Here is a 26,480-nt window from a genome sequence, read left to right as displayed (position 1 = left end):
CTAGTTGACTGAATCTATCTATCCAAATATTTTTAATAATACGTTAACATCATATGATCAAGGTAATAATACACTATGAAAGTTATAATAATGAAGTTAATTAATAGATAATTCATAAGATTAATACGTTGTATTACGAAATATATATATTTAATATCGTATTCAAAAATTAATTAACAAAAAATTATTTGTAGAATACGAAATGCATTGACATTATTATGCGATTAAAATTATTAATTTTATTTACATAATTTATTTATAATTAATTTGAAAATAATAATTTTATTTATTTTTAGTTTTAATTTTATATAGTTACTATACTTATTAAATATCAACCTAATTCAATTCAATTTTCGTACGTTATTTAAATTCTAGCCATTTATAATCAATTTGTCTCAATTGAGGTTAATTGGACTCAATCAAAATCCCCAATTCAATCTTTTTTTAACCCAATTTCTAATCCCAATTGACTCATCTCCTCAATTTTAATCTCAATCGTTCATCATATTTGATCAACAGTCAATATTAAATCAATTTTCAGTATTTTGTTTCTTAAAATTGGACTACTTTAGACTATTTTTCTTGAACCGGGGATCTATTGAAAACAACCTATCTACCTTAGCAGTAAGATCTACGTACACTGTACATTCCACAGACTCCAACTTGTAGGACTAAATCCGGTTAGTTATTGTATTCATTTTCTCAAAATCTTACAGAGAAAACAATAAAAAGATGCCACCTTGATTGATTGATTTTTTTTATTATTATTATTACTGTTATTATTATTATTATTATTATTATTACATTTATTCCCAATTTATGTCAAATTTATTATCAATAATTTTTATAGAGAAAATACCCTATTTCATCCTTGAACTATACCCAAAACGGCTGAGACACACCTCAACTTAACGGGGATCCTATTACCCCCCCAAGCAAATTAAAAGTGTAATTTTGATACCCTTAACGCCTACGTGGTACATACTTGGCACACACGTGTGCCTACATGGACCTTTCAGTGTGTTGTGTCACGTATGTGCCACATAGGCATTAAGGGTGTCAAAATTACACTTTTAATTTGTTCAAGGGGTAATAGCCCCCCTTTAAGTTGAGGTGTGTCTTAGTCCTTTTGGGTATAGTTCAAGGGTGAAATAAAGCATTTTCTTATTTTTATATAATATTTTCTATGTGACATACGTAATTTATATGTAAGAATAACAATTTTCATAATATTTATTTATTTATTATTATTATGAATTTATTGTTATATTTAACTGCAGTTTAAGTCCATTCAATTATCGTTTCAATTTTGTTTAAATTCTAACCAATCTTATATCTAATTGATGTCAATTTTAACCTATTTTTGAATTCAATTTGGTTTATTTTTTAAATCAATTTTCAATTCCCTTTTCAATTTTAATCAAAGTCGTCGATCTCCTGAGATTGACGGTTGAGATTAAATCTCATTTTTCATATAAAGAACACCCAAATACCAAAAACCTGAACTCACTCTCAATAATTTCAGTTGCATCTCCTCTCTTTCTTTCTCTCAACTCTGACTACTTTCATAGCCGGCCACTACAAGAAAAATAGCCTATAAGGAAGGGAAATCTGGTCCCAAAAAGTTTAAATCTCGTCCCAATTGGTCTTTTGGGATGGGAAAAAATTGGTCGCGTCCCCTCCTAACAAGTTCCGTCGCTAAAGCTCAATAGCGATGACGCAATAAAGCCGGTCCTTATAAAACTTTTGATACGGCCAAAAATCCGGTCCTAATTATCCTTTTGTGACGATATATCTCGTCCTAAATAGACTAACTACCTTGTCCTAATTATCCTTTTGTGACAATATATCTCGTCTCAAATAAACTAACTACCTGGTCCTATTCATCTTTTAGCGACAATATATCTCGTCCCAAATAGACTAACTACCTGGTTATAACTATATTTTAGTGATGTTTTATCTCGTCCCAAATAGACTAACCACTTGGTCATAATTATCTTTTAGCGATGATATATCTCGTCTCAAATAGACTAACTACCTGGTCCTAAATTATCTTTTAGGGACGAGCAAAATTCTTTTCCTAGATGAACATTTAAGGACGAGCGAAATCCTGGTTGTAGATCAACTTTTAAAGATGAGAAATATTCTAGTCCTAGATCAATCTTTAAAGACGAGCGATATTTCTAGTCTCTAATTGACTACAAATGAGGCTAATATATATATCATAAAATAATAAATTTCACCAATTTATATCAAATCGCTATCGAGAATCTCGATACAAAAACATGATATAATTAGAGACCAAAAAACTAAGTTAACATCCCATGATATTAATTTCAATATTTATTTCACAAAAAACATAGTTACCATCCCGATCAAGCTAAGTATGATATCAAATTTTCCATAAAATTTGAATACATGGCAAAAATATAATCAAGTAACTCCTATTTCTACTGTTTAAGTCCTTGACTTTTAGTTCAAATCACCAACTTCTATCATACGGCCAAAAAAAATTAAAGTCCTCCACTTTCAGTGCCTACTGCTTCACCTAAATCAAGAAACTCCTGCAATAGTAAAGCAGAAAATTAGTACATCACTTTAGGAGAAAAATAATTTGTGAAGTCGATACAAAATCAAAACATAAGGTTTACATCATCTAGCTAGTATATCTACTAATAACAGTACGTTCTATTCACTATATATGTGGGTGCTCTGAGCAAAAACTATGCCAAAAGATTCAATCTTTCAGCCAACAAGAGCATAGTTTCAAGTATATACATCAGAAACCAAGATGAATAGAGAATTCTAATAGGCAAAGTACCAATAGAAGCTCCTCCAACTTCTGATTTGACAAAATGAACAAAGCAACACACCAAAAGAGAAAAAAGGGGTTATGCAACTAGTCCATACAAAATCAAGAAATACACTGGATCTATTAGGCAAGAAAAATAATCAATTGAAATTTGCAAGAGAAGTTTCAAACAAAAAGAAAAACATGTCGAACAGGAAACCAGCAAGAAAAACATGTCGAACAGGAAACCAGCAGCATATTGTTTCACTGAAACTGACATTCTATGGATTTACAAGTCACCTAATTCTCAAACTAAACAATGTGATCGATACTCAATTTGACGCCATTAAAGCATAAGCTATTGCATTAGCTTTAAAAGCAATTACTAAAAGTATCACTAGTTCAATGATAAAAGTTATTCCAGTGGGAACTGGAAACTAAATTAATGGAACAAAACAATGTTATGCCAGCCGAAGTTGGAAAGTGGAAAATAAATTACTGGTATAATTTCATAATTCAAGTCAAACAGTATCCCAAATACTAGCAAATCATAAATAGCATGAACTGTATATTTGAGTTAATTTGTCATCAGAGAACACGAGAAAGAAAAGAAAAAAAGCAGAAAAAGAAATAAGAGGGATAAAAATAAAAAGTAAGTAACTTAAGATAAATAACAACATTAAATATGAGTACTACTTAATCCCAAACAAGTTGAGGTTGGCTATATAAATCCTTATAACTTGATGAATTCAATAGAAAAAAGTGAAGAACCCTATGAACATGTGAAACTCAAATTGCCCACTTCCCTAATGTGGAGAATAAGAATAGAAGACAGACAAATAAATGCAACACCTAAACTTGGTAACTACCTTTTTGATAAATTACAAGTAAACAGTCACATATCCGTAAATAAAAAAAACCACAAAACCCGAAAGAGACTCAAAAAAAGAGTATGTCATTGCAAAAGTACATAGATCAATTCAATCAGAAATCTTTTTTTATTTTGACAACCGCGGTGTTTGGGCCAAGCTACGCGCACCTTAACTAATTCCTATATGTTACTCAGCTAAGAGCTCAGGTAGTAAGCAATGGCAGAACTAGGATTTTGTATCAAGGGGTGTCAAAATATGATAAAGTAGACATAAAAAAATAAGGGGATTTAGTAAATAAGATATATATATGATGGAATTTTTTTACTTATCTACATGGTAATTTTTCAATGAAGGCTGTCAGGAGAAATACCTTGGATACATATGGTTGTGTCACTGGTTATAAAGGTAGCTTAAAGTAGAGAGACCCAACAACATGCTAGCCCGATCGATCATAAACATTGTATCTCAGAGATGGTGCAGATATCTGATAGAATAGGTAGTACATATAGGCTGAAGAGAGAACCCTGTAATATCATCACCCTAAAAGCTATTGCCTATTGCTTGTGGCACTAACAGTAATGACTTTGTTACAGTAATTATTTTGTGAAGAAGTTGATGCTAGTGATGAATTTATCTGAAATCTTGTATATATTATTACCTTTTAAAGCATGTACATAATCAATATAAGGTATCAGCAGTCAACTTTCTCTTTTATGTTTGGGAAATCATTGGGAGGTATATTGTATCTAGATAAGAGAAAAAAGGTTGCAAGTGTATCGAGACAAGATTGATTATATCAGCAATCAATATAATCAAGCGTTGGTTTCTCATTCAGACACCAACCACTTGCTACAGTTCATGCATTTCAAAATTCTCAAATCAATACAATAAATATACAGAGGGGAGTGAGAAGGTATATGGTTACTAACTTGGAGATCATAAGGCAATGGTCATTCATTTGAAATTGGCGATGTTGTAGCCCTGACTTCTTGTTGTTGAGTAGCAAAGAATTCTTTCATTTTTCTAATTTCTTTCATCTCATCTTCTAAGGTAGACAGGCGATCATTCAATGACTTTTTTTCCTCATTCAAGTATTTGTTTTCCTCTTGAGTAGAACGTAGTGTGGACAATAATTCAGCCTTGGAGGAAGTGCCACATTTTAAGTCTTTCGCCTTTACTCCACCCCTAAAGGAAATTACATGGCTATAATTTTGAGGTCCAAAAAACTTTTTAACAATCTCTATGCTAGATAAATATGGCTCTGTATTCACTATTTCTTCTATTCGAGCCTGCAAAATATAGAAAGAAATCTTTTCTATCATTATTCCATATAGTTTTAAGTAATTAATATACATATTAAATTTACCAAACGCACATATTTTTGAATTACTTCAGGTTCAATGAGCTTGTTATGCTTGTTATCTTTCTTTTGACTCTTATAGTAAATAGTCCCCAAATCTGGTGGATTGCCATCTCCCCCCTCCCCTTTTACATCAAAGACCAACATGTCAAAAAACATTTCATAAATTTTTTTATAGGAAAATAACTTTATGATAATACCTTTTCAAAAATAATATCTCGAATAATCTTGCGTCAACTTAGCTCGATTCACTGTATTCCTTTTGCTTTTCTCCTATATTTGTAAAATAATAAGCTAACTTTTAATAATTCAAATAAAAGTTATAAAACAAAAGGGATTTGCATAAATCTCCACAAGAAAATCCATCTCGAAACCAGGGTGTTGCCTAAATTTTCTTGTTGCCTTGCTAGATTTCAGATAAGAAAGTATTTGCATACCTGAAAAGCTTCAGAAGAAAGATGTTCTTTTACCAACCACTCCCATTCTTTCTTGTCTATTCCATTTGGCTTGTTCTTCAGAGCTTGTTGAAGTGACTTATTATTCACATATGCTCTATATAAGTATCCTCTCCATTTGTTCCATAACTCATTCATCCATCTCAAAATATGTTCACGATAATCACTCAGTTCAACACCGTCAAATTTATCCTACAATAATCAAAATATGTGATAAGTTAATGCATTGCAAATACTATCTAACATTTTTACCAAGAAAGGACCAGAATGAACACTATTATGAGCTCAGATTTAATAAAAAAAGTAGAGCTTTTATAGTAAAAAAAGAATCTAAATCAGATGTAGCTATGTTATTTACCTCAACAGTTGCCCACATGTGATTCAATTTTTCTTGGCTAAATCACTCCTTGACGATACTCCCAGCGGACAGATACTGGAATCATGAATAATTTTTCCCAAATGCCTCAAAAATAGTTTGTCATTTTTTTTGAACTGTTCAATTATTGTAAAAGGTTAATTTCAGTTTTCTCTGATTTCAAGTGAAGCAGCTTCTTTGCACTTATTGCAACCTCGAACTCTTTTCACCTTTTCACGATTAGATGAACCTACAGTTGTACAATTTGGTAAATACTATAATAATCAAATTTAGTTTAACAAATTAATAATATATGAATTCAAAATATACCTTTTTTCAATATTTTGAGAGTGTTCCATGACTTGATCAATAGATGAAGGCAATGAAATATTAGCTTGCGTATTCTATTTCTCAAGAACCAAGGGATCTTTATCCATTCTTTGCATTACTTGACTAGAATGCATGGTAGAAATTGAACTTGTGACTTTAGATGGAGTTCGCACATGTTGGTTAGCATTCAGGATGCTCTTGCTGAAAGATTCCACTTATTTCCAGAAACCCCTAAAAAGGATGTAACACCCCGAATCTAGTACCCAAAATGCTACACGGTGCTCATGACCCCGAAGGACCACAAGCTAACCCATGACTGATATATGTACATGTATACTATATAAAATACTGAATAATGTGGAAACATAAACTGAAAGGCCGTAAGGTTCAAAACTGAACATAATTTGAATAATATAACATCTGTGTGGGGTAATAGAATATCCAAAACAAAATTAAAAATACTGAAGTCTGAAACATGATAGTCTGGAAAGCCTCTAAACATGACTGTCTGAATAAGTAAGGAGTTGATGGGAAATGTCCCCAACTAACCCCAACTAATAAACTAATTAATGAGATAATAGAGAAATCATCATGTCTTCGAAGGATGAGGACTCACTTCTAACTGTAACGGCTGAAACTAGAATTTACTGCTAATCTGGAGCTCGTGTCTCTGAAACCTATGGTATAATACACCATAGCTCAAATGCATCAATACGACTAAATGTACTATTATGCATGTGAAGTAGGCTAAATGCATGGGGTTCATATCCATGAACAATACTAATAACTGACTAACTATCATCAACGTAAGAATACATGCATGAGACATAATAACTGACACTGATACCATGAATACATGACTACTGAATCTGAATACTGATAACATGGAATACTGATAACTGATATAACTAATAACATGAGTGACTGTATCGGACAGCCCTGGGTTGACTGTATCTGACAATCCTGAATCTGATAGAATTATCTGAGTTTCATACTAAACTGAGTTGACTGTATCTGATAGTCCTAAAATTTGAAGAACTATCTGAGTTCTTTTTCTGAGACTGAGACTGAAACTATGGGAAGTAGTCATCTAACCGACATGCCCCAAATATGCCATAATAGCTGAGTTGGGGTCCAATTTGTGCCCTGATTGGAAGGGTGTAAATACCGCGCCACTGGTAAGGACAAACTGTGAGTGACTCTAATATAACAGGTAGCTCTAATGAGAATAGTGGGAACCCTCAAATAGCAGGTTAAGCCACCTCATCTACCCTCATATAGCAGGCTATGATGTCTCAACCTATGCTGGCTATATAGTTCTGGAATGCAAGGATTGCTTCTAAGAATCACCCTCATATAATAGGTGAGTTCTCATTCTTGGGTTCACTTGGTGCTAATTTCTACTCCCATCTAAATAGACACTAAACATGATTTACTAAACTGAACATGGACTGAGTTATTGAATTCCGTTGACTGATGGAATTTTCTGAGTCATAAGACTGTCTGAAGTCTAAGGATATTAGCTTGACTGAGAGTATCGTGAAAATATGACATGGCTCTAGGCACACAACTAATGTTTTGGGTACAAGTACCCCCAAGACTCGATAAACGAAAACTGACAAAGCATGACTTTATCGAGTACAAGACCCACATCAACAATACATAATTTAATAAGTTATAGATTTCACGAAGTATAGGGTTATCATACTATCTAACATGGACGAGAATGTTGCTAATCATATCATAAGCTCATATTCTAATATCATGGCCATTCCGACAACATACACATTTAACAAGGATAGCATGGAAATCATTTAACATAGGAGGATGACAAGTATGTCATATTTAGCTTATGTCTTGAGCTATAAAGCATGATTTCTACTCTTTTAAGCATTTTATCAACCACCTTGCATGCAAAACTTAGGGCATAAGTGAATTCATCAAATTACACACCATAAGCAACTAAATTCATGGATTTTATCTTACGTGGTAACATAATATCATGATAAACACACAAAGATTCCAACTTTGAAATAAATCAATGTCAACAACAAGATTACAAATAACCCAGAACATAAATACCATGATTTATAGATAAAACAAAGTTCTTGAGCTTCATGGATGGAAGGAATCCATCAATGAACACAAAGCATACCTTAGTTCATGATTTTGTGAAGATTGACGGTGAAACTTTCTTGAAATTGGATCTTCTATTAAAACCCTAGCTTGTTCTTGAGAGAAACTAGTATATTTTGGGTGAAAATGGTGGAATCACGTGTAAAAGGGCTTAAATAGGAGTGGGAATTTGACCCTTTTAACCCTGGACGCATCATTTAATTTCAATAAAAATTTCCCAAATTGGACCCTTGGTATGACATGGCGTAATCGCACCGTGTCACTGGATTTTGACAATTGGGAAATTAAGGGATGGCGCGACGCAGAGCCATCGCATTGCCCCTTTTTTTGTGAACTGGAACTTTGGTGCGACGCAGAGGAAATCGCGCTGAGACACTGAAAAAGGACCATTGCTATTTTAGCTTGTGGCACAGTGCGCCACTGACTAATGTGGTGCTGTTTTACGATGGAAACTTAAAATAGTCATAACTTATTACCCGATTATCAGATTTAGGTGAATTTTATACCGATGGAATGCTTATTAAATTTTCCAGGTGTTGGAAAGTAAGAATCTTAAAATACCACATGTACAAAAAAATTGATTTGTATTTCAAAGCAAGTTCAAACATCCTTGAGATGATTTCAAGCTAGGGAAAAGACACGAGTATTACAATATCTCCACTTGAGAACATTCGTCTTCGAATGAGACTGGGGGTAAGGGGAAGAACATAAACTTTTGTACATACTGAAAATGAATAACTGGAACATGATCTCATAACTGACATCACTGAAAGACTGAACATATAATACAATACTGAACATGCATATCTGATGTATGCATAACTGATTCATGAATGCATAACTGAGCGTTCTGAGGAACCAAGGTTCTTATAATGAGACTGCATATCTGATGCATGGTTATATAACTGAACTGATACATGAATACATGACTGAATATGCAATGGTACTTGATACCAAGTTTGTGATGAACACTGAATATGAAATTGAGTAAGATTAAGGAGAACTATTACCTTAAGCTTGATCTGAGTTGGTGGAGAGGAGGTGAGGCTACTTGGTACGTATATCTGCTTATACTTCCCAAGTATCTCCCTCGAAAGACTAATTTCACCAAGGAAATTTAACTAGAGGGACTTTTTTGTTCCTCAATCTATGAGTCTGATAGTCTAGGATTTCGACTGGAATCTCTTCATAAGAGAGGCTATTCTAAACGTCGATGCTCTGAATAGGGACTACAACTGTTGGGTCACCTATACACTTCTTGAGCAAGGAGACATGGAAGACTGGATAAACTAAGGCTAGATTTGAAGGCAATTCAAGCTGATAAGCTACCTTGCCGAAGCGACTGAGAATCTTGAAGGGACCTTTCCCTTCTTTTCGAATCTCTTCACTCCTTTCTTGGGAGAGATCTTGAGGTATACATAATCATTAATCTCAAACTCGAGATCCCTTCTACAAACATCTGCATAAGACTTCTATCGGCTGTGAGCAACCCAGAGTCTCTCTCTAATCAACTTGACTTTTTCTAAGGCGTCAAATACCAAGTTAGGCCCTATGACTGAGGCCTCACTAACTTCGAATCAACCAATTGGAGATCTACATCTCCTACCATAGACATCTTTGAATGAAGCCATCTGAATACTGGAATGATAGCTATTATTGTATGCAAACTCAATCAAAGGTTGCACACGCCCTTAGCATATCTTCTAAAGTTTGAATAGTCCTTTCTGCTTGACCATCTATCTGAGGATGAAAGGTTGTACTAAGAGGATCTTGGGTACCAAGACCTTTTTGGAACACTTTCCAGAAGTGAGAGATGAACTGGGTACCTCTGTCTGAGATAATGGATAATGAAACACCGTGCAATCTAACCAACTCCTTGATGTGGAGTTTGGCATAATCCTTGACTGAATAATAGGTATGAACTGGAAGAAAATGAGCTAATTTGGTCATTTTGTCTACAATAACCTAGACTGAATCATACTAATTATGAGTTCAAGGAAAACCCATCACGAAGTCTATGTTCACTTCTTCCCACTTCTAAGTAGGAATAATAAACTCCTCCATAGGACCACTAGGCTTCTGATACTTTATCTTAACCTGCTGATATGTAGAGCACTTAGCCACAAACTCTGCAATATCTCTCTTCATCCCACTCCACCAATAGATCTCCCGCAAGTTGCAGTACATCTTAGTGGTCTCTGGATGAATAGAGTAGTGCGCACCATGCTCTTCTATAAGAATTTTCTGCCTTAATTCATCTACACCTGGAACACAGAGACGACCCTGATAACGAATAAAACTATCTCCTTCTTGGGAGAAAACCTCTACTTTCTGATTCTGGACTGACTCTTTCAACTTGACAAGACTGGGATCTCTATCTTGCTTTTCTTTTACCTTAGAAACTAGAGATGATTCTGAGTTAATCTAAGCGCATACACCACCCTCTGAACAGTCGACCAAGCGAACTTCTAGTCTGATAAGCTGATGAACTTCCTGAGCTAATATCTTCTTAATATCCTCAACATGAGAAACAATACCCATAGATAGTCTATTGAGGGCGTCAACCACTATGTTGGCCTTGCTCAGATGATAAAAGACACTCATGTCATAATTTTTTAAGAGATCTAACCACCTTCTCTAATGAAGATTGAGATCTTTTTGAGAAAAGACATACTGAAGGATCTTATGATCTATGAAGACATCTACATGAACTCCGTAGAGATAAGACCTCCAAATCTTTAAGGCAAAGACTACGACTGCTAACTCAAGATCATGAGTAGGATAATTCTTTTTCTATCTGGAGGTGTAGGCTATGACCTTACCATGCTGCATAAGTACATAACCTAAGCCCATTCTGGATGCATCGTAATACACTACGAACTCATCTAAACCATCTAGTAACACTAGAACTGGAGCTGAGGTGAATCAAGTCTTCAACTCCTGAAAACTCTTCTCGTAAGGATCTAACCACTGAAACTTGACTTTTTTCTGAGTCAATCTAGACATAGGAGATGCAATAGAAGAAAATACCTCAACAAACCATCTATAATAGCCATCCAAACCCAAGAAACTCCTAATATCTAATGGAGAGACAAGGTGAGTCCTGTTTCTTACTGCTTCAGTCTTTTGAGGATCTACTCTAATGCCATCACCGGAAATGATGTGACCAAGGAATTCTACTGACCTTAGCCAAAACTCTCACTTACTAAATTTGGTGAATAGCTGATGATCTCTGAGAGTTTGAAGTACTATCCTAAGATGGTCTGCATAATCACGCTCACTACGGGAATAGACCAGAATATCATCTATGAAGACTATGATGAACATGTCCAAGTATAGCTTAAACACACAGTTCATCAAGTCCATAAAAGCGGCTAGGGAATTGGTAAGACCAAATGACATGACTAGAAATTCAAAGTGACCATACAGAGTTCGGAAAGCTATTTTCAAAATTTCACATTCCCTAACTCTGAGCTGATGATAGCTGGATTTGAGATCTATCTTAGAGAAATAATTGGCATCCTGAAGTTGGTCAAACAAGTCATTGATTCTGGGAAAAGTATACTTGCTTTTGACCATGACCTTATTGATTTGACGGTAATCAATGCACATTCTGAGAGAACTGTCTTTCTTGCGCATGAATAAGACTGGTATGTCCCACGGGGAAATGTTGGTTCTGATTAATCCCTTATCTAAGAGATCCTTTAACTGTTCTTTTAGTTTTTTGAGTTTTGCTGGTGCTATTCTGTATGGCAGAATAGAGATAGGCTGAGTATCTGAAAAAGATCAATACCGAAGCCTATTTTTTTTCAGGAGGAATTCCTGGAAGATCTTCAGGAAAGACATATGAATATTCATTTACTACTATGACTAATTCAAGACTGGGAGTCTCGAAATGGGAATCCTTAACATGAACAAGATGATAGACACATCCCTTAGATATTAATTTCCTTGCCCGAAGGTAGGAAACAAGCTGATCTTTGAAAGTGGATACACTACCCTTCCACTCTAGGATGAGTTCATTTAGGAACCAAAACTGGACTATTCTATTTCTGTAGTTAACTGTGACATAATAGCAGGAATGAAGCCAATCCATGCCGAGAATGACATTGAAGTCAGTCATCTCTAATTCAACTAAGTTTGCTGAAGTGACTTTCTAAAATATCATAACCGGACAGTTCCTGTATACCCGATGGGCTATGATGGTTTTACCCACTGGGGTAGAGACTGAAAATGGATCTACTAGAATTTCGAGACTGACTCCAAAATTAACTTCTATTTAAGGAGTAACAAAAGACAAAGAAGCTCTTGGATCTAGCAAAGCATAAACATGTATATGAAAGATCTGTAACATACCAGTAACCACATTAGGAGAATTTTTCTGATCCTATTAGGAATGAAGAGCATAGCGACAATTTGGTCATTCCCACTAGTAGCACCAGATGTGGCACCTTGCTGATTTGGGTGACCGGACTGAGCTGAAGAGCGATTCTATTAACCTTGAGGACGTAGCAGAGACAGTATCTAAATCTGTGTCCTGGCTTACCAGATTCAAAATAAAAACCACTGCCAACTCTACAAATACCCTGATGGTATTTGCCATAAATCTGGCAAAGAGGGTAGGTGCGGGCACTGTTAAAACTACCCTGGGACTTAGAGCCTGGTACTCTATCTTTTTTACCCTCTCTGAACTTAGGAACTGGAGAAATGGCTATAGAAGGAGCTAAAACTGATTACTTAGGACGAAACTGAGAACAGTTTCCTCCTTCTGACTTAGGCTGAGTCAAGTTGAAACTACCTATCTTCGCCCTCTTATTCTGTTTCTCCCTCATCTTAATCTTTTGCTCCTAAATCTGAACATGAGTCATAAGCCTGGCTAAAGTCATGTCACTATTCATCATGGCAGATCTGCACTCATTAACCACGCTATCATTCACCCCTAAAATGAACTTACTCATTATTTCGTTGCTATCTCCAACCACATGAGGGGCATATATGGCTAATTGAGTAAACTTAAAAGAATACTCTTTCACTATCATATTTCCCTTCCTGAGGTTGATGCATTCTAACACCTTAGCTTTCCTAAGCTCTAGGGGAAAGAATCTATCGAGGAAAGCAGATACAAACTCCTTCTACTCAATTTACCCTCATCATCTACCCCTTATGACTTTCACTGCTTGAACCAAGTGTGAGCAACATCCTATAATAGATATGCAGCTAGCTCAGCACTCTCAACAGTAATCAGCCCCATGATGTCTATCACCTTCTGCATTTGATTTAGGAATTCCTGAGGGTCCTCATCTATCTTAAACCTGAGAAAGGTTGGAGTATTCATTCGGGTGAAGTCCCAAATCTTGGCTATAGCGGAATTAGCCACTGGGTTAGTCAGAATGACAGTTGTTCATTTATTCTGAGCAGTGACTAACTGAGCAAGAGTAGTAAATGCGGTGCTGAACTCCGCATGAGAAACATATTCGTCCAAGGGATCTTCTTGGATAGGTTGGGTTCTTCTCTTGGAGGCATGTTCTGAAATAAGAAAAAGAAGTGGATTAGACTGAGAGGTTGACTTGAAATTATGCTCACTAGCATGATATGAAGACTAAAAAAAGGGAAACCGCCCTAAAATATCTTATTGCCTCCTGCACATAAATATGACGTGCAACACACCCATGTACAAGACTCTACTAGATGCGGCTTTTAGACTTCCTAGGACCTATGGAACCTAGCTTTGATACTAAGTTTGTAATGCCGTAAATCTGGTACCCCGAATGCTAGACGATGCTCATGACTCTGAAGGACCACAAGCTAACCCATGACTGATATCTGTACCTGTATACTACATAAAATACTGAATAATGCAGAAACATGAACTGAAAGGCCGTAAGGTTTAAAACTAAACATAATCTGAATAATATAATATCTGTGTGGGGTAATACCATACCCAAAATAAAACAGAAAATACTAAAGTCTGAAATATGATAGTCTGGAAAGCCTCTAAACATGACTATCTAAATGAGTAAGGAGTTGATGGGACATATCTCTAACTAACCCCAACTAATAAACTAATTAATGAGATAATAGAGAAATCACCATGTCCTCAAAGGATGAGGACTCACTTCTAACTCTGATGGCTGGAACTGGATCTACTACTGATCTGGAGCTCGTGTCTCTGAACCTATGGTATAAGACACCATAGCGCGAATGCATCAGTACGATTAAATGTACTGGCATGCATGTGAGGTAGGCTAAATGGATGGGGTTCATATACATGAACAATACTAATAAATGCCTAACTATCATGAGCATGAGAATACATGCATGAGACATAATAACTGACACTGATACCGTGAATACATGATTACTGAATCTAAATACTGATAACATGGCATACTGATAACTGATATGACTGATAACATGAGTGACTGTATCTGACAGTCCTGGGTTGATTGCATCTGACAGTTCTAAATTTAATGGAACTATCTAAGTTCCGTACTAAACAAAGTTAACTGTATCTGACAGTCCTGAAATCTGAAGAACTATTTGAGTTCTTATACTGAGACTGATACTAAAACTGTGGGAAGTAGTCATCTAACCGATGTGCCCCAAATGTGCCACAATAGCCGAGCTGGGGTCCAATATGTGCTCTGATTGGAAGGGTGTCAATACTGCACCACTGGTAAGGACAAACTGTGAGTAACCCTAATATAACAGGTAACTCTAATGAGAACGGTGGGAACCCTCATATAGTAGGTTAAGCCACCTCATCTACCCTTATATAAAGGCTATGATGTCTCAAACTATGCTGGCTACATAGTTCTGGAATGAAAGGATTGCTTCTAAGAATCACACCCTCATATAACAGGTGAGTTCCCATCCTTGAGTTCACTCGGTGCTAATTTCTACTCCCATCTGAATAGACACTGAATATGATTTACTAAACTAAACATGGACTAAGTTATTAAATTCCATTGACTGAAGAAATACTACTGATATCTGACAACTGCCTGAGTTCATGAGATCATAGAGATTTCCTGAGTCATAAGACTGTCTGAAGTCTAAGGATCATAGCTTGACTGAGAGTATCGTGAAAACATGACATGGCTTTAGGCACACAGCTAATGTTTCAGGTACAAGTACCCCCAGGACTTGATAGAAGGAAACTGATGAAGCATGACTTTATAGGGTACAAGACCCACATCAACAATACATAATTTAATAATTTATGAATTTCACAAAGTACAGGGTTATCATATATCTAACATGGATGAGAATGTTGATAATCATATCATAATCTCATATTCTAATATCATGGCCATTCCAACAACATACATATTTCACAATGATAGCATAGAAACCATTTAAACATAGGAGGATGACAAGCATGTCACATTTAGCTTATATCTTGAGCTATAAAGCATGATTTCTACTATTCCAAGCATTTTATCAACCACCTTGCATGCACAACTTAGGTCATAGGTGAATTCATCAATTTACACATCATACGCAACTAAATTCATGGATTTTATCTTGCATGGTAACATAATATCATGATAAACACACAGAGGTTCTAACTTTGAAATCAATCAATGTAAACAACATGATTACAAATAATCCACAACTTAAATACCATTATTTATAGATAAAACAAGGTTCTTAAGCTTCATGGATGGAAGGAATCCATTAATGAACACAACGCATACGTTAGTTCATGATTTTGTGAAGATTGACAGTGAAACTTTCTTGAAATTGGATCTTCTATGAAAACCCTAGCTTGTTCTTGAGAGAAACTTGAGAGAAACTAGTATATTTTGGGTGAAAAGTGGCTGAATCACGTGTAAAAGGGCTTAAATAGGGGTGAAAAGTTTACCCTTTTAACCCTGGACACGTCAATTAATTTTAGTAAAAATTTCCCGAATTGGACCCTTGGCGCGACATGGCGCTATCGCACCGTGTTACTGGATTTTGATAATTGGGAAATTGAGGGATGGCGCAACGTGGAGCCATCGCGTTGCCCCTTCTTTTATAACCTGGAAATTTGGTGCGACGTCGAGAAAATCAAGCTGAGACATTAAAAAAGGACAATTGAAATTTTAGCTTTTGGCGCGGCGCGCCACTGACCAATATGGCGCTGTTTTTACGGTGCGAACTTAAAATAGTCACAACTTCTTACCCGGTTATCGGATTTAGGAGAATTTTATATCGATGGAATGCTTATTAAATTTTCCACGTGATGGAAAGTAAAAATCTTAAAAATACCACATGTGAAAAAAAATGAATTCGTATTTCAAAGCAATTTCGAACATCCTTGAGATCATTTCAAGCTATAAAAAAGGCAAGGGTATTATAATCTAGTCCCTTTCCTATAACACCTGGAACCAAAAATCATATCATAAAAATTCATGAAATACATAAATTACAACAACAATAATATACCTAGTGTATTCCCACAAAGTGGGGTATGGGGAGGGTAAAATGTACATTATATAAGCATGAGATCCCAGTTAGTATAGATAAATAGATGTCTCTTGTAGATAAGTGACATCCTTACTGTACACTAATTAATTAGTGTCTAAATATTGAGGTAAAGTATTGGCAGAATAGGATTTAAGGTCATATTTGCTATCCTAGAATTTGCATCTCAAGAAAAGTCTTGGTTGGTCTTCTATAGTTAAAACCTTTACTATTTCCTGATCATTTTCATATTAGTTCAAATTATTTTTTAGTAACTTGAAAGCTCACAGTTAGTCTTATAAGTAAATATCCTTAGAGCTTGTCTTGGACAAAGTCTTTGCAGGTGGATGTTACTGATCTAAGTGGCAGGGTTTAAGTTGTTGCAGCAGTGTACATAGAGAATGATACAAGAGATACAAGAATGATAGAGAATTTGGGAAGGAAGGACATGTTTTTGATTGCCCTAACATCATAGAAGGTCTTGAAACTTTGCAGTATGTAGAAGAGACCAATAATTCACAGGATAGTCAACTGGAAGGATTGATCAATGGAGCACTTGGCTGAATTTAGAACAAGATAGGAGAATCTAAACCAACATTTGAACTATTTAAGTGATGAAAATGGAAATTTTTTTTAGGAACTTAATAAACATAAATTAATGGTTAAGAATGCAAATTCTGAAATTACAAAGCTGAATGCTGAAATTAAATAGGAGAGAAAAAGGTATGTTAATACAAAAGAGAAGCTTAGCTTGGCTGTGACAAAAGGAAATGTGTTAGTTCAGCAGTGTGATTCTTTGAACCAGTCACTGTCTGATAAAGCTAGTGAACTGGAGAGGAACTAAATTGAGTTGCAAGAAAAGTCTAACAGTCTTGAATCTGCAGAACAAACCAAGGATCTACTGGGGAGAAGTAAAATTTAGCTGCTTCACTGCAGGAAGCTCTCATTCAAAAGAAGATGATACTTTAAAATGTGAAGAAATATTATCCAAGGACATTGGAAGTGAGCAATTTTAGTCAACAGATACAGTTCAGAAAGTTAAGTGGCTTGCAGATGATAAGCTCTCAATTGAGATGGACCGTATCCCTCAACTGGAGGCTAATCTTGTTTCCATGAAGGATCAAAGGGATCAACTAGAGCAGTACTGAAGAATGAGAAAAAAGAAGCTTTGCTTGGTAACGATGTTGCTGAGTCTGAGCTACAGAAAATCAAAGAGAAATTCTCTTTCCGTACCAACAAACTAAAGATAGCGGATAAAACTATACAATCCCTTGAGGATGCACTAGATGTTTTTGCTAACTGATTACAACTATCAAATTTAGTTCAACAAATTAAAAACAAAAGAATTCAAAATATACCTTTTTCAACATTTTGAGAATGTTGCGTGACTTGATCAACAGACGGAGGCAATGAAATATTGGCTTGCATATCCTCTTTCTCAAGAATCAAGGAATATTTATCAATTCTTCGCATTTCTTGACTAGAAGGCATGGTAGAACTTGAACTTGTTATTTTAAATGGAGTTCGCACATGTTGGTTAGCACAGAGGGTGCTATTTTTTAAAAATTCTATTTTTTAAAAATTCCATCTTTTTTTTCATAAAAACCCTAAAGAGGAGCTCAAAGATATAGGTTTTTGCTCTAGTCCCTTTCCCATAGAACCTGAAAGCAAAAAACATGTCATTAAAGTTCACTAAATACATAGTTTGGAAAAACACAACATATTTGAACAAGTACTTACATGTTTCAAATTCTTGAGTGTATTTCTTACCAATGGTTTCCATTCCTTGACTAAAAGACATGATGGAGTATTTAAGCCCTTGTCCTCGACCCATCCCTATAGAACCTAGACAAACAAATTAAATCATATAAATATATGGCTCATAAATTTGCCACATGTGTGATCGTTGAAGACAACTTTAGTTCACAACCTAGAATATCAATAGCAACCTGATTTCAATCAGTATATAAAATATCGTACCTGTTTCAACATATTGGAGGTATTGCTTGACAACATTACTAGATTGAGGAAATAGACTCTTAGTTGACATATTATCTTTATCAGCCAAATATCTAAGCCCTCTCCCTCGTCCTTTTCCTATAACACCAGTCATAATAAATGTATACATAGTACTCTTTTCAGTAGATCCGACCACATTTTCAACCTTTAATTGTTTCATCTTGAACTTGTAAAAGAAATAAAACTGAAAAAAAGAATATGAAAAAAATGTGGGACGATATAGTAATACAGGAAATCATCATGCATGTCATAAGAATGTCTAACACTATAATTATTATTTTAGATAACCAAAACATTACCTCATTAGTTCTTTTTCTTTTTTTGTGCCGTACTTTCTAACTCTACATCATCATTATCCATTTCAATACTATCATCCACTTTTTCCAATGTCTCATACAAATCACGAGGTTGAGTCTTCCTCACTACTTGCCAACTTTTGTTGGAATTATCATTGATATAAAAAACTTGAGATGCTTGGTTCGCTAAAACAAATGACTCATTTGTTTTCAAAAATCTACCTGGATTAACACTCACGAAGTCGTACTCATCTTTTTTGACTCCATTTATTTCATCATACACATCAAACCACTTGCATCAAAATAAGATCACTCTTTTATTTGATACAAATTGCAACTCAATAACCTCTGTTAAAACTCCATAGTAATCAACGTTATCACCAGGAGTACCATTATCCCCAACTACAACAACACCACAATTCTGAGTTCTTAACTTTTTATCATAATCTTCTACATGAAATCTATATCCATTAACAATATAACTATTGCAATGTGTCGAATATTTGGTAGGACCGCGTGAAAATGAGAGCAAATCTTCCATGATCCGACGATCATCTCTTTTATGCAATTGTGCGACCTATGAATAAGATTGCACTGAATACTTTAGAATGAGTAATACAATACTAAAATTTTAAATTTGATGGTTATATATTACTTACCCTATCTTTTAACCATTTAATAAATTGTTGGTTCCATTTTGCATCAGACAAGTGTCTGATAGTATCCTTATGAGTTTGCGCAAATTCTCTACAAAATTAAAGTGAATCATAAATCTCATATCAAAAGGAAATTACCATGAAGGAAATAAGAAAAATGAGACTAAATGAGTTCTTCCCATACTTTATATACGGTAAGAATTCATCACAATTCTTTAATATGTAGATATGTGCTTGTTCCAATTCATCGGTATCAATCACACATAGATCTTTAGCTCTCAAAGTTTTTCCAGGTTGATAAAATACAGATAAACCTCCATCAGATTCTTTTAAACCCCCATCATAATTTCTTTCCGGTCGGTTGAATTTTGTGTCAATTCTATGGAAGTACTTTGAACACAAGGTCATACACTCATTCGCAATGTAGCCCTCTGCAATAGAACCTTCAGGGCATGCCTTATTACCAATGAGAGATTTTAAAAAATACAACCATCGTTCCACAGGATACATCCACCTATAATGAATAGGCTCGGTAATCTTAGCTTTAGTAGCTAAATGAATAGGCAAGTGCACCATGACATCAAAAAATGAAGGAGGAAAGACCTTTTCTAACTTGCAAAGTGTTATGGGAATTTGCACTTCAATATGTTCCAAATCATCTATTCTCAACTCCTTGGATACAAGCACACTAAGAAAATAAGATAACTCAATAAGTGGCTCATACACTTCTTTGGACAACATACCACGAAGTGCAAGAGGGAGTAGATGTTGTAGAAGAATATGACAATCATGACTTTTCAACCCAGATATCTTGTTATCTTTTAAGTTCACACATTGAGATATATTAGATGAAAAACCATTAGGCACTTTCAGATTCTTTAAGAAAAGACAAAATTTGTGCTTATCTTCAGGAGGCAATGTGTAGCATGCAGTTAGAATTTCAACTTTCTCCCCCTTTTGGATGAGGTAAAATTCAGGCCTAATGTTCATCTCTTGCAAGTCTAATCGAGTGTTAATTGTATCCTTGGTCTTTCATTTGACATTCATAAATGTCCCCATACAATCCTCACATATATTTTTTCAATATGCATAATATCCAAATTATGTCGCAATAAGAGATACTCCCATTATGGAAGTTTAAAAAAGATACTTTTCTTGTTCCAGCTATCTGTTTGAACTTTATGTGATATGCTCTTCCTTTTCTTTGGATCTCTTGATAATTATTGACCTTTAAGATATTGTACTTGATTAAGTATCTCTGTACTAGAATGATTTTTTGGTGGTAGATTTTTCTCTTCTGTATCATGAAAGCGCTTCTTCTCATATCTCCATTTGTGACTAAGAGGAATGTAACACCGATGACCCATAAAACACTACTACTTATTGTTAGCCAATCGAATTGAGGAAGTATCTTTGACATACCAATTTTCCTTTGGTACTCCATCTAGATAAATTTTTATATGCTGGAAAGTCATTGATGATCTATAACAAAGATGCATGCAACATAAAATTTTGTTTAGTTAATGCATCATAGGTATCAACACCTATTTTCCATAACTCATTCAATTCCTCAATCAAAGGCTGAAGATATATATCAATTGCATCTTATGGACCATTTGGACCAGGAATAAGCATTGACAAAATAAAGTTATCTTGTTTCATACACAACTAAGATGGTAAATTATAAGGAATAAGAACCACAGGCCAAATGCTATGTGAGGTTTTTGAATTTTGAAATGGCTGAAATCCATCAATAGAAAGTCCAAGTCTAACATTAAGGGGCTCGGCAGCAAGTGAAGGATAATGTTCATCAAGTAAATTCCATGCCATTGAATCGGTTGGGTGCCTCATTATCCCATCATCAACTCTTTTATCCTTATGTCATGTCATTAGAGTAGATGTCTTTGAATACATAAACAACCTTTGAAGTTTAGGCTTTGAGGAAAACTAGCGTAAACTCTTTGTTGCTATCTTTTTACCTTTTTTGTTCCTTATTTCTCCACTATGGGTATCTATTTTCCATCTAGACATACCATAAACTTTCCAAGAATTGAGTGAGCTATCTTCCTTCCAGTATAATATGCAATCATTAGTGCAAGCATCTATCTTATTGTAAGAAAGTCTGAGTTTGCGAATTATTTTCTTTGCCTCATAATGTGAGTTTGGCAAATCGGCACCATCAGGAAACAACTCTTCTTACAACATTTTCAATAATATTGTAAATGATGCATTACTCCAATGGCCCATACTTTTGATGAGAAGCAATTTAATCAAAGTGGAAAGCTTTGACATTTTTGAATTTTGATACAGTGGCCGCTCAAAATCGTTCAATAGTTTTTAAAATTGTTGTGCTATAACATTTGGCTCCCCCTCAACACAATTAGTGTGCATAGGTCCACCATCAATATTAGGATACAAATATCTCAATAATTCTTCTACTTTATCTCCACTCTCATATTTTTCCACTTCATCATCATATTCATCTTTAGATTCGGATTCAGTTAACGGTTCACCCAAGCGTTCTCCATGGTGAAACCAGAAAGTATAATTCTGAAGTATTTCATGTACTTGTAAAAGTGTCTCAATTTTTGTACGAGTTCCTAAAGTAGTATTGCAACATTTGTTACATGGACATCGTATTTTACGTTCTTCTCCTGTTTTTCAAAAAGCATAATTCAAAAAAAAAATTCACCCTATTTTTGTAGATTTCACTATCCTGGTCATTAATAAGTTACATCCCTTGCTTACTAGGTTCCATAACCTTGTAAAATACATAAAATATTAGATTGAGAAAAATTAAATGATAAAAAATTATGTGCAAGGATGCTTATCAGCATCACTAGTAACCTACCTGATAAAGTTATCATTAAGGACCTCAGTAGAAGAATTAGCTAACAACTAATAACCTATAAAAACAATAACGCACGTCTTTACAAAAAAAGTTTCCTTTTATTAACAAGTTGTAGAAACAAATGACACCCACACAAGAAGTGAAGCTGTGTTGTCTTTTTTAGTTGACACACTTAGGAATGATTAAACCACTTGAGGATACACATAAGAGAATCAAAAGAAGATAAATTAGAAATCACCACCTTGCACTACCAATTTTATCAATAAAAGGATGACATTACAGCATACTTTCGGGAGATGAGAACATTCAACTAAGCAAAAGCCAATGATGCTACAACCATGCTTACCAAAGGAATAGGTATGTTATCATGTACTATTCCATTTATAGGGTGAGAATCTACCATATTTTCTTCAAATAACACCACAGCTACTCTTTCTACCATTAAAGCCCAATCCAAATTAAAATATCCCAAGGCTGAGAAGTAATAGAGCATGCCAATGGATACAACAGCTACTCTTTCTACCATTGATAATCATGCTGTTTCATTCTATTTCTACCCCTCCAATACCTTTAAAATAAGTCTAGAATAGTGCATTAATTCTTTGTACATTAGTATAGTTGCCTCAAATGAAACTAAACTATCAATTTCTTCTTTAGTATTCATTAAGTTATGTAGTTTCAAGTTTTGCCAATTTCTTCTTTAGTGTTCACTAAGCTCTGTAACTTAAGCCTAAGCAAAAAGTTGGGCTTAAATTGAAACATTGATTGCCTTAATAATCACCTATTTGGGCAAGAAAGAAATGGTCGTTATACTTTATTGGCTACTATTTATATCTATAATTGCATATGTTGGTGTCGTTGCTGCTAATGATACCGTGTTTCCAAATCAAGTCCTCTAGTACGACGAGACTTTTGTTTCGTCGAACCAAAGATTTCAATTAGGATTTTTTGGTCCAAATGAACTATATGGGAACCAGTACCTATTATTGCGGTACAAGAATGAAGGACCCAGTATAGAATGGTTCGCAATAGAAGGAATCCAGCTGGACTTGGTGCAATTCTTAAGTTTAACAAAAAGGATGAATTTTTCTCCAAAATTTTATAGGAACAACCTTATCAATTTATAATCCAAACCAGATTGTTCCATACCAGTTCTGAAGCTCTTGGATTTAGGTAATCTTGTGCTTGGAGATTCTAGAAATCTGTTGGCTGGTGAGTACCTGTGGTAAAGGTTATCTTACCCTGTCGACACATTATTACAAGGAATGAAGCTTGGTTGGGACCAGATAACTGGTATTGACCGATCCATGAGGTCTGGAGGGGAAGTGTTGATCCAACTCTAGGTGATTATTTGTTCAGGTTATACTCAGGTGACTCAGGTCAGTCACCCCAACTAGTTCTTGAGAAAAAACAACAAAAAGTTTCAAGATGGGATCCTTAGGATAAAAAAAAGTTCAATGGCGATGATTCCCTCAACGAAAATGACTACTTGAGACCAATATTTAATTCCAATGCTGATGCATTTTATTTCATATTCAAAGCCAAGAATAACTTGAGTTTGAAACTCACACTAAATCTAGAGGGAAAGATAGAGTTCCTGAAATGAAATAAAGCTACCAATCACTGTGTTGTAGTGAAGATACTACATAAAGATATATGTGACCATTATAGGACTTGTGGTACTGATAGAGTTTCTATTAGTGAAGATAGATACTATTGGTGTACTGATGGTTTCACAGCTACTTCATGAGATCAGTGAAATAAGAAGGATTTTACCAAAGGATGTAGAAGAATCACACCACTTAATTATACTGATAAAGAAGTGTTTGTGAAGAATACTGAACAGAAATTGCCTGATAATTCAACTTACTGGGGAATGTTGTATCTCGAGGAGTGTGTAAAGAAGTGCTTGAAGGAAAAATTATGTATGGCTTATACTAACATCAATATAAACAGAAATGGCAGCAAGTACCTTGTTTGGTAGGGGGAGTTACTTGATATGAGACGTTCACAAAAAATCTGGGAATGACATTTTTATATGGATATCAAACAAAAAACTAGGTAAAACATGATTGCTTACTTGTGATATGATAAGTGTGTCAGTGCCTTAATTATACAGTTAACTGGTTCATAAACGTTAACTAATAGGATTCCCATTTTAGTACTTAATTAAGTGGTTCATGCAGATTTGTCATTCCTTTTTTTTCAAGATATACAATCTAGCAAAAGACAAAACTAACCTGCATGCATCTAGTTGTTCTCATTTCAAAATCTTTAACATTATATTAACAGAAAAAGCAAATACCTCTACAAATTCCTTAACAGAACAGAGCTGAAGCCTAATTTTTATGAGTACAAAACAACTAATAATTTTGACTTTCTTATGAACAGATACACCAGTTTCCCATGGGAGCAGGATATGGGAATGGATAATAATTACCTCTTTGATCTCAATGATGGTACTTAACTCATCTATGTATATAAGATTTGGAATCGAGCAAGGAGGACAGAGGTGCTAGGTAAAAAAGAATCACCTTACGCCGATTTTAATTACTTTTTTCATAGTTCTTCATCACAGATCAAGCTTGGGTTCACTCAAACACAATTACAGATAAAAAAACTCCTTGAACTCATTAGACGGCAAGTATAAACAATCATTGTTACAATGCATCTTCTTATGACAATACCCTATAGTCTACAATGAAAAAAAATAGTAGTTCCTTATACCCCCAATCTGCTAAGTAGAGTAGTTCCTTTTGCATAAGCAGATACACGAACTTGTAAGCTAGCTTGCGTGATACTTATATTAAATTATGTTTCACTTTCATTATTCTTTTATTAATTAGTTTTCACAAACAAATATCTTCATCTGAACAGATGAACCAGAAACCGATCAGCCAAGAAATTCTAGTAGATAATAAAACAAACTAGTGACTTGTATCATCTGAGTTTATATTTAAAGATCATGGGGATTATGTATATAGGAATGACAATGAACATTAAATCACAATGACCTTTTAATTAACACAGGTTCAAGATGCAAACTCAAAATTATACAAGAGGTAGAAAGATGCTAAATCTGCACACTATTCAAGAGTCAGAAGAAAGCAGAAGCACAAAAAGAAAATGCAGTTGCTGAACTCTATTCTCACTAGCAGGCCTCAAACAGTAAGCTATACGAGAAAAACAAGGAAAAAAAGGTAGTACTTCTGGACAAACAAGCACGATGCTCAGCGATACAAATTTTTCAAACGTGTCAAGAATCCAGAAGCCTAAACTATTGGAATGGCAACTTGTTGTCATGACCAAGATTGAAGGATCATTATAAGCTATGCAAAAGTAACACCGAGAAGACCTTCAACAACATCCCGCGCTAGCTACCCAGAAAAATTACATCTTATACTTTTCCAAGCACAACACCTCACTATACATATAAACATATCGTTTCCAGCGGTTTTAAATACAGCTACATCCACATCAGTATTTTGGTCAACATTCCGATAAAAGTCATTAGGAGAAATTGAGTGAAAATAGAGATTAGTGAAATCAAACAAACGAAATTGAGCAAAAAAAGAATTTGAATCAAACAAGCAATATAAATAAAATAAAAATAGACAAAATTGAGAAAGCATAGAGATTATTGGATGAACGAAAAATAGAAAAAATTGAGAAAGCAATAGAACGAAATTGAAAAGATCAATACGGGTAAAATTTTGCATCCAAACAAACCAAAATTAAGATAAAACTTACCTGCACAACTTGAAAACCCAAGATTATGGGGCAAAATCAAAGGGAAAGCACGCACATATGCAAAGCAAATCGTGTAATTAAGAGAATTTCTTTAACAGTGCAAAAATAATTAGAGAAAATCATTGTATGAATAAGAAAACGTTTAAGCTGCTAGTATA

General features: G+C 34.8%; 1 protein-coding gene across 8 annotated transcripts; it reads right to left on the bottom strand.

Annotated features, from left to right (window-relative positions):
* Positions 1-2,279: 2,279 nt before the first annotated feature.
* Positions 2,280-26,480, bottom strand: LOC107847467. 8 transcript variants are annotated; one of them, XR_007053438.1, is made up of 10 exons: positions 26,323-26,480; positions 18,731-19,812; positions 18,491-18,595; positions 18,109-18,411; positions 6,164-6,394; positions 5,837-6,083; positions 5,461-5,670; positions 5,224-5,296; positions 4,593-4,952; positions 2,280-2,564 (listed from the first exon to the last, which is right to left on the bottom strand). XR_007053438.1 is itself a non-coding variant. In XM_016691740.2 (5 exons), the coding sequence occupies exons 2-4, from the start codon at positions 5,852-5,854 to the stop codon at positions 4,614-4,616; spliced, it is 567 nt and encodes a 188-aa protein (XP_016547226.1). In that variant the 5' UTR covers positions 5,855-6,083; positions 6,164-7,502; the 3' UTR covers positions 2,280-2,564; positions 4,593-4,613. The 8 variants fall into 8 exon arrangements, 1 of the variants encoding a protein (XP_016547226.1); XR_007053437.1 differs by lacking the exon at positions 26,323-26,480 and having other exon boundaries at positions 18,731-19,642; positions 19,725-26,242; XR_007053434.1 differs by lacking the exon at positions 26,323-26,480 and adding an exon at positions 5,039-5,148 and having other exon boundaries at positions 18,731-26,219.

The sequence above is a fragment of the Capsicum annuum genome, chromosome 1 (genome assembly GCF_002878395.1).
Source record: "Capsicum annuum cultivar UCD-10X-F1 chromosome 1, UCD10Xv1.1, whole genome shotgun sequence".
NCBI classification, from domain to species: domain Eukaryota; kingdom Viridiplantae; phylum Streptophyta; class Magnoliopsida; order Solanales; family Solanaceae; genus Capsicum; species Capsicum annuum.
Note: the sequence above shows the minus strand (reverse complement) of the source record. Positions and strands in the feature narration are given on the sequence as shown.

Coding starts and splice junctions, on each gene's coding strand:
- LOC107847467 (XM_016691740.2), bottom strand. Junction 4,953..5,460: donor TTTCTTCTGAAGCTTTTCAG/GTATGCAAATAC, acceptor TATATTTTGCAG/GCTCGAATAGAAGAAATAGT.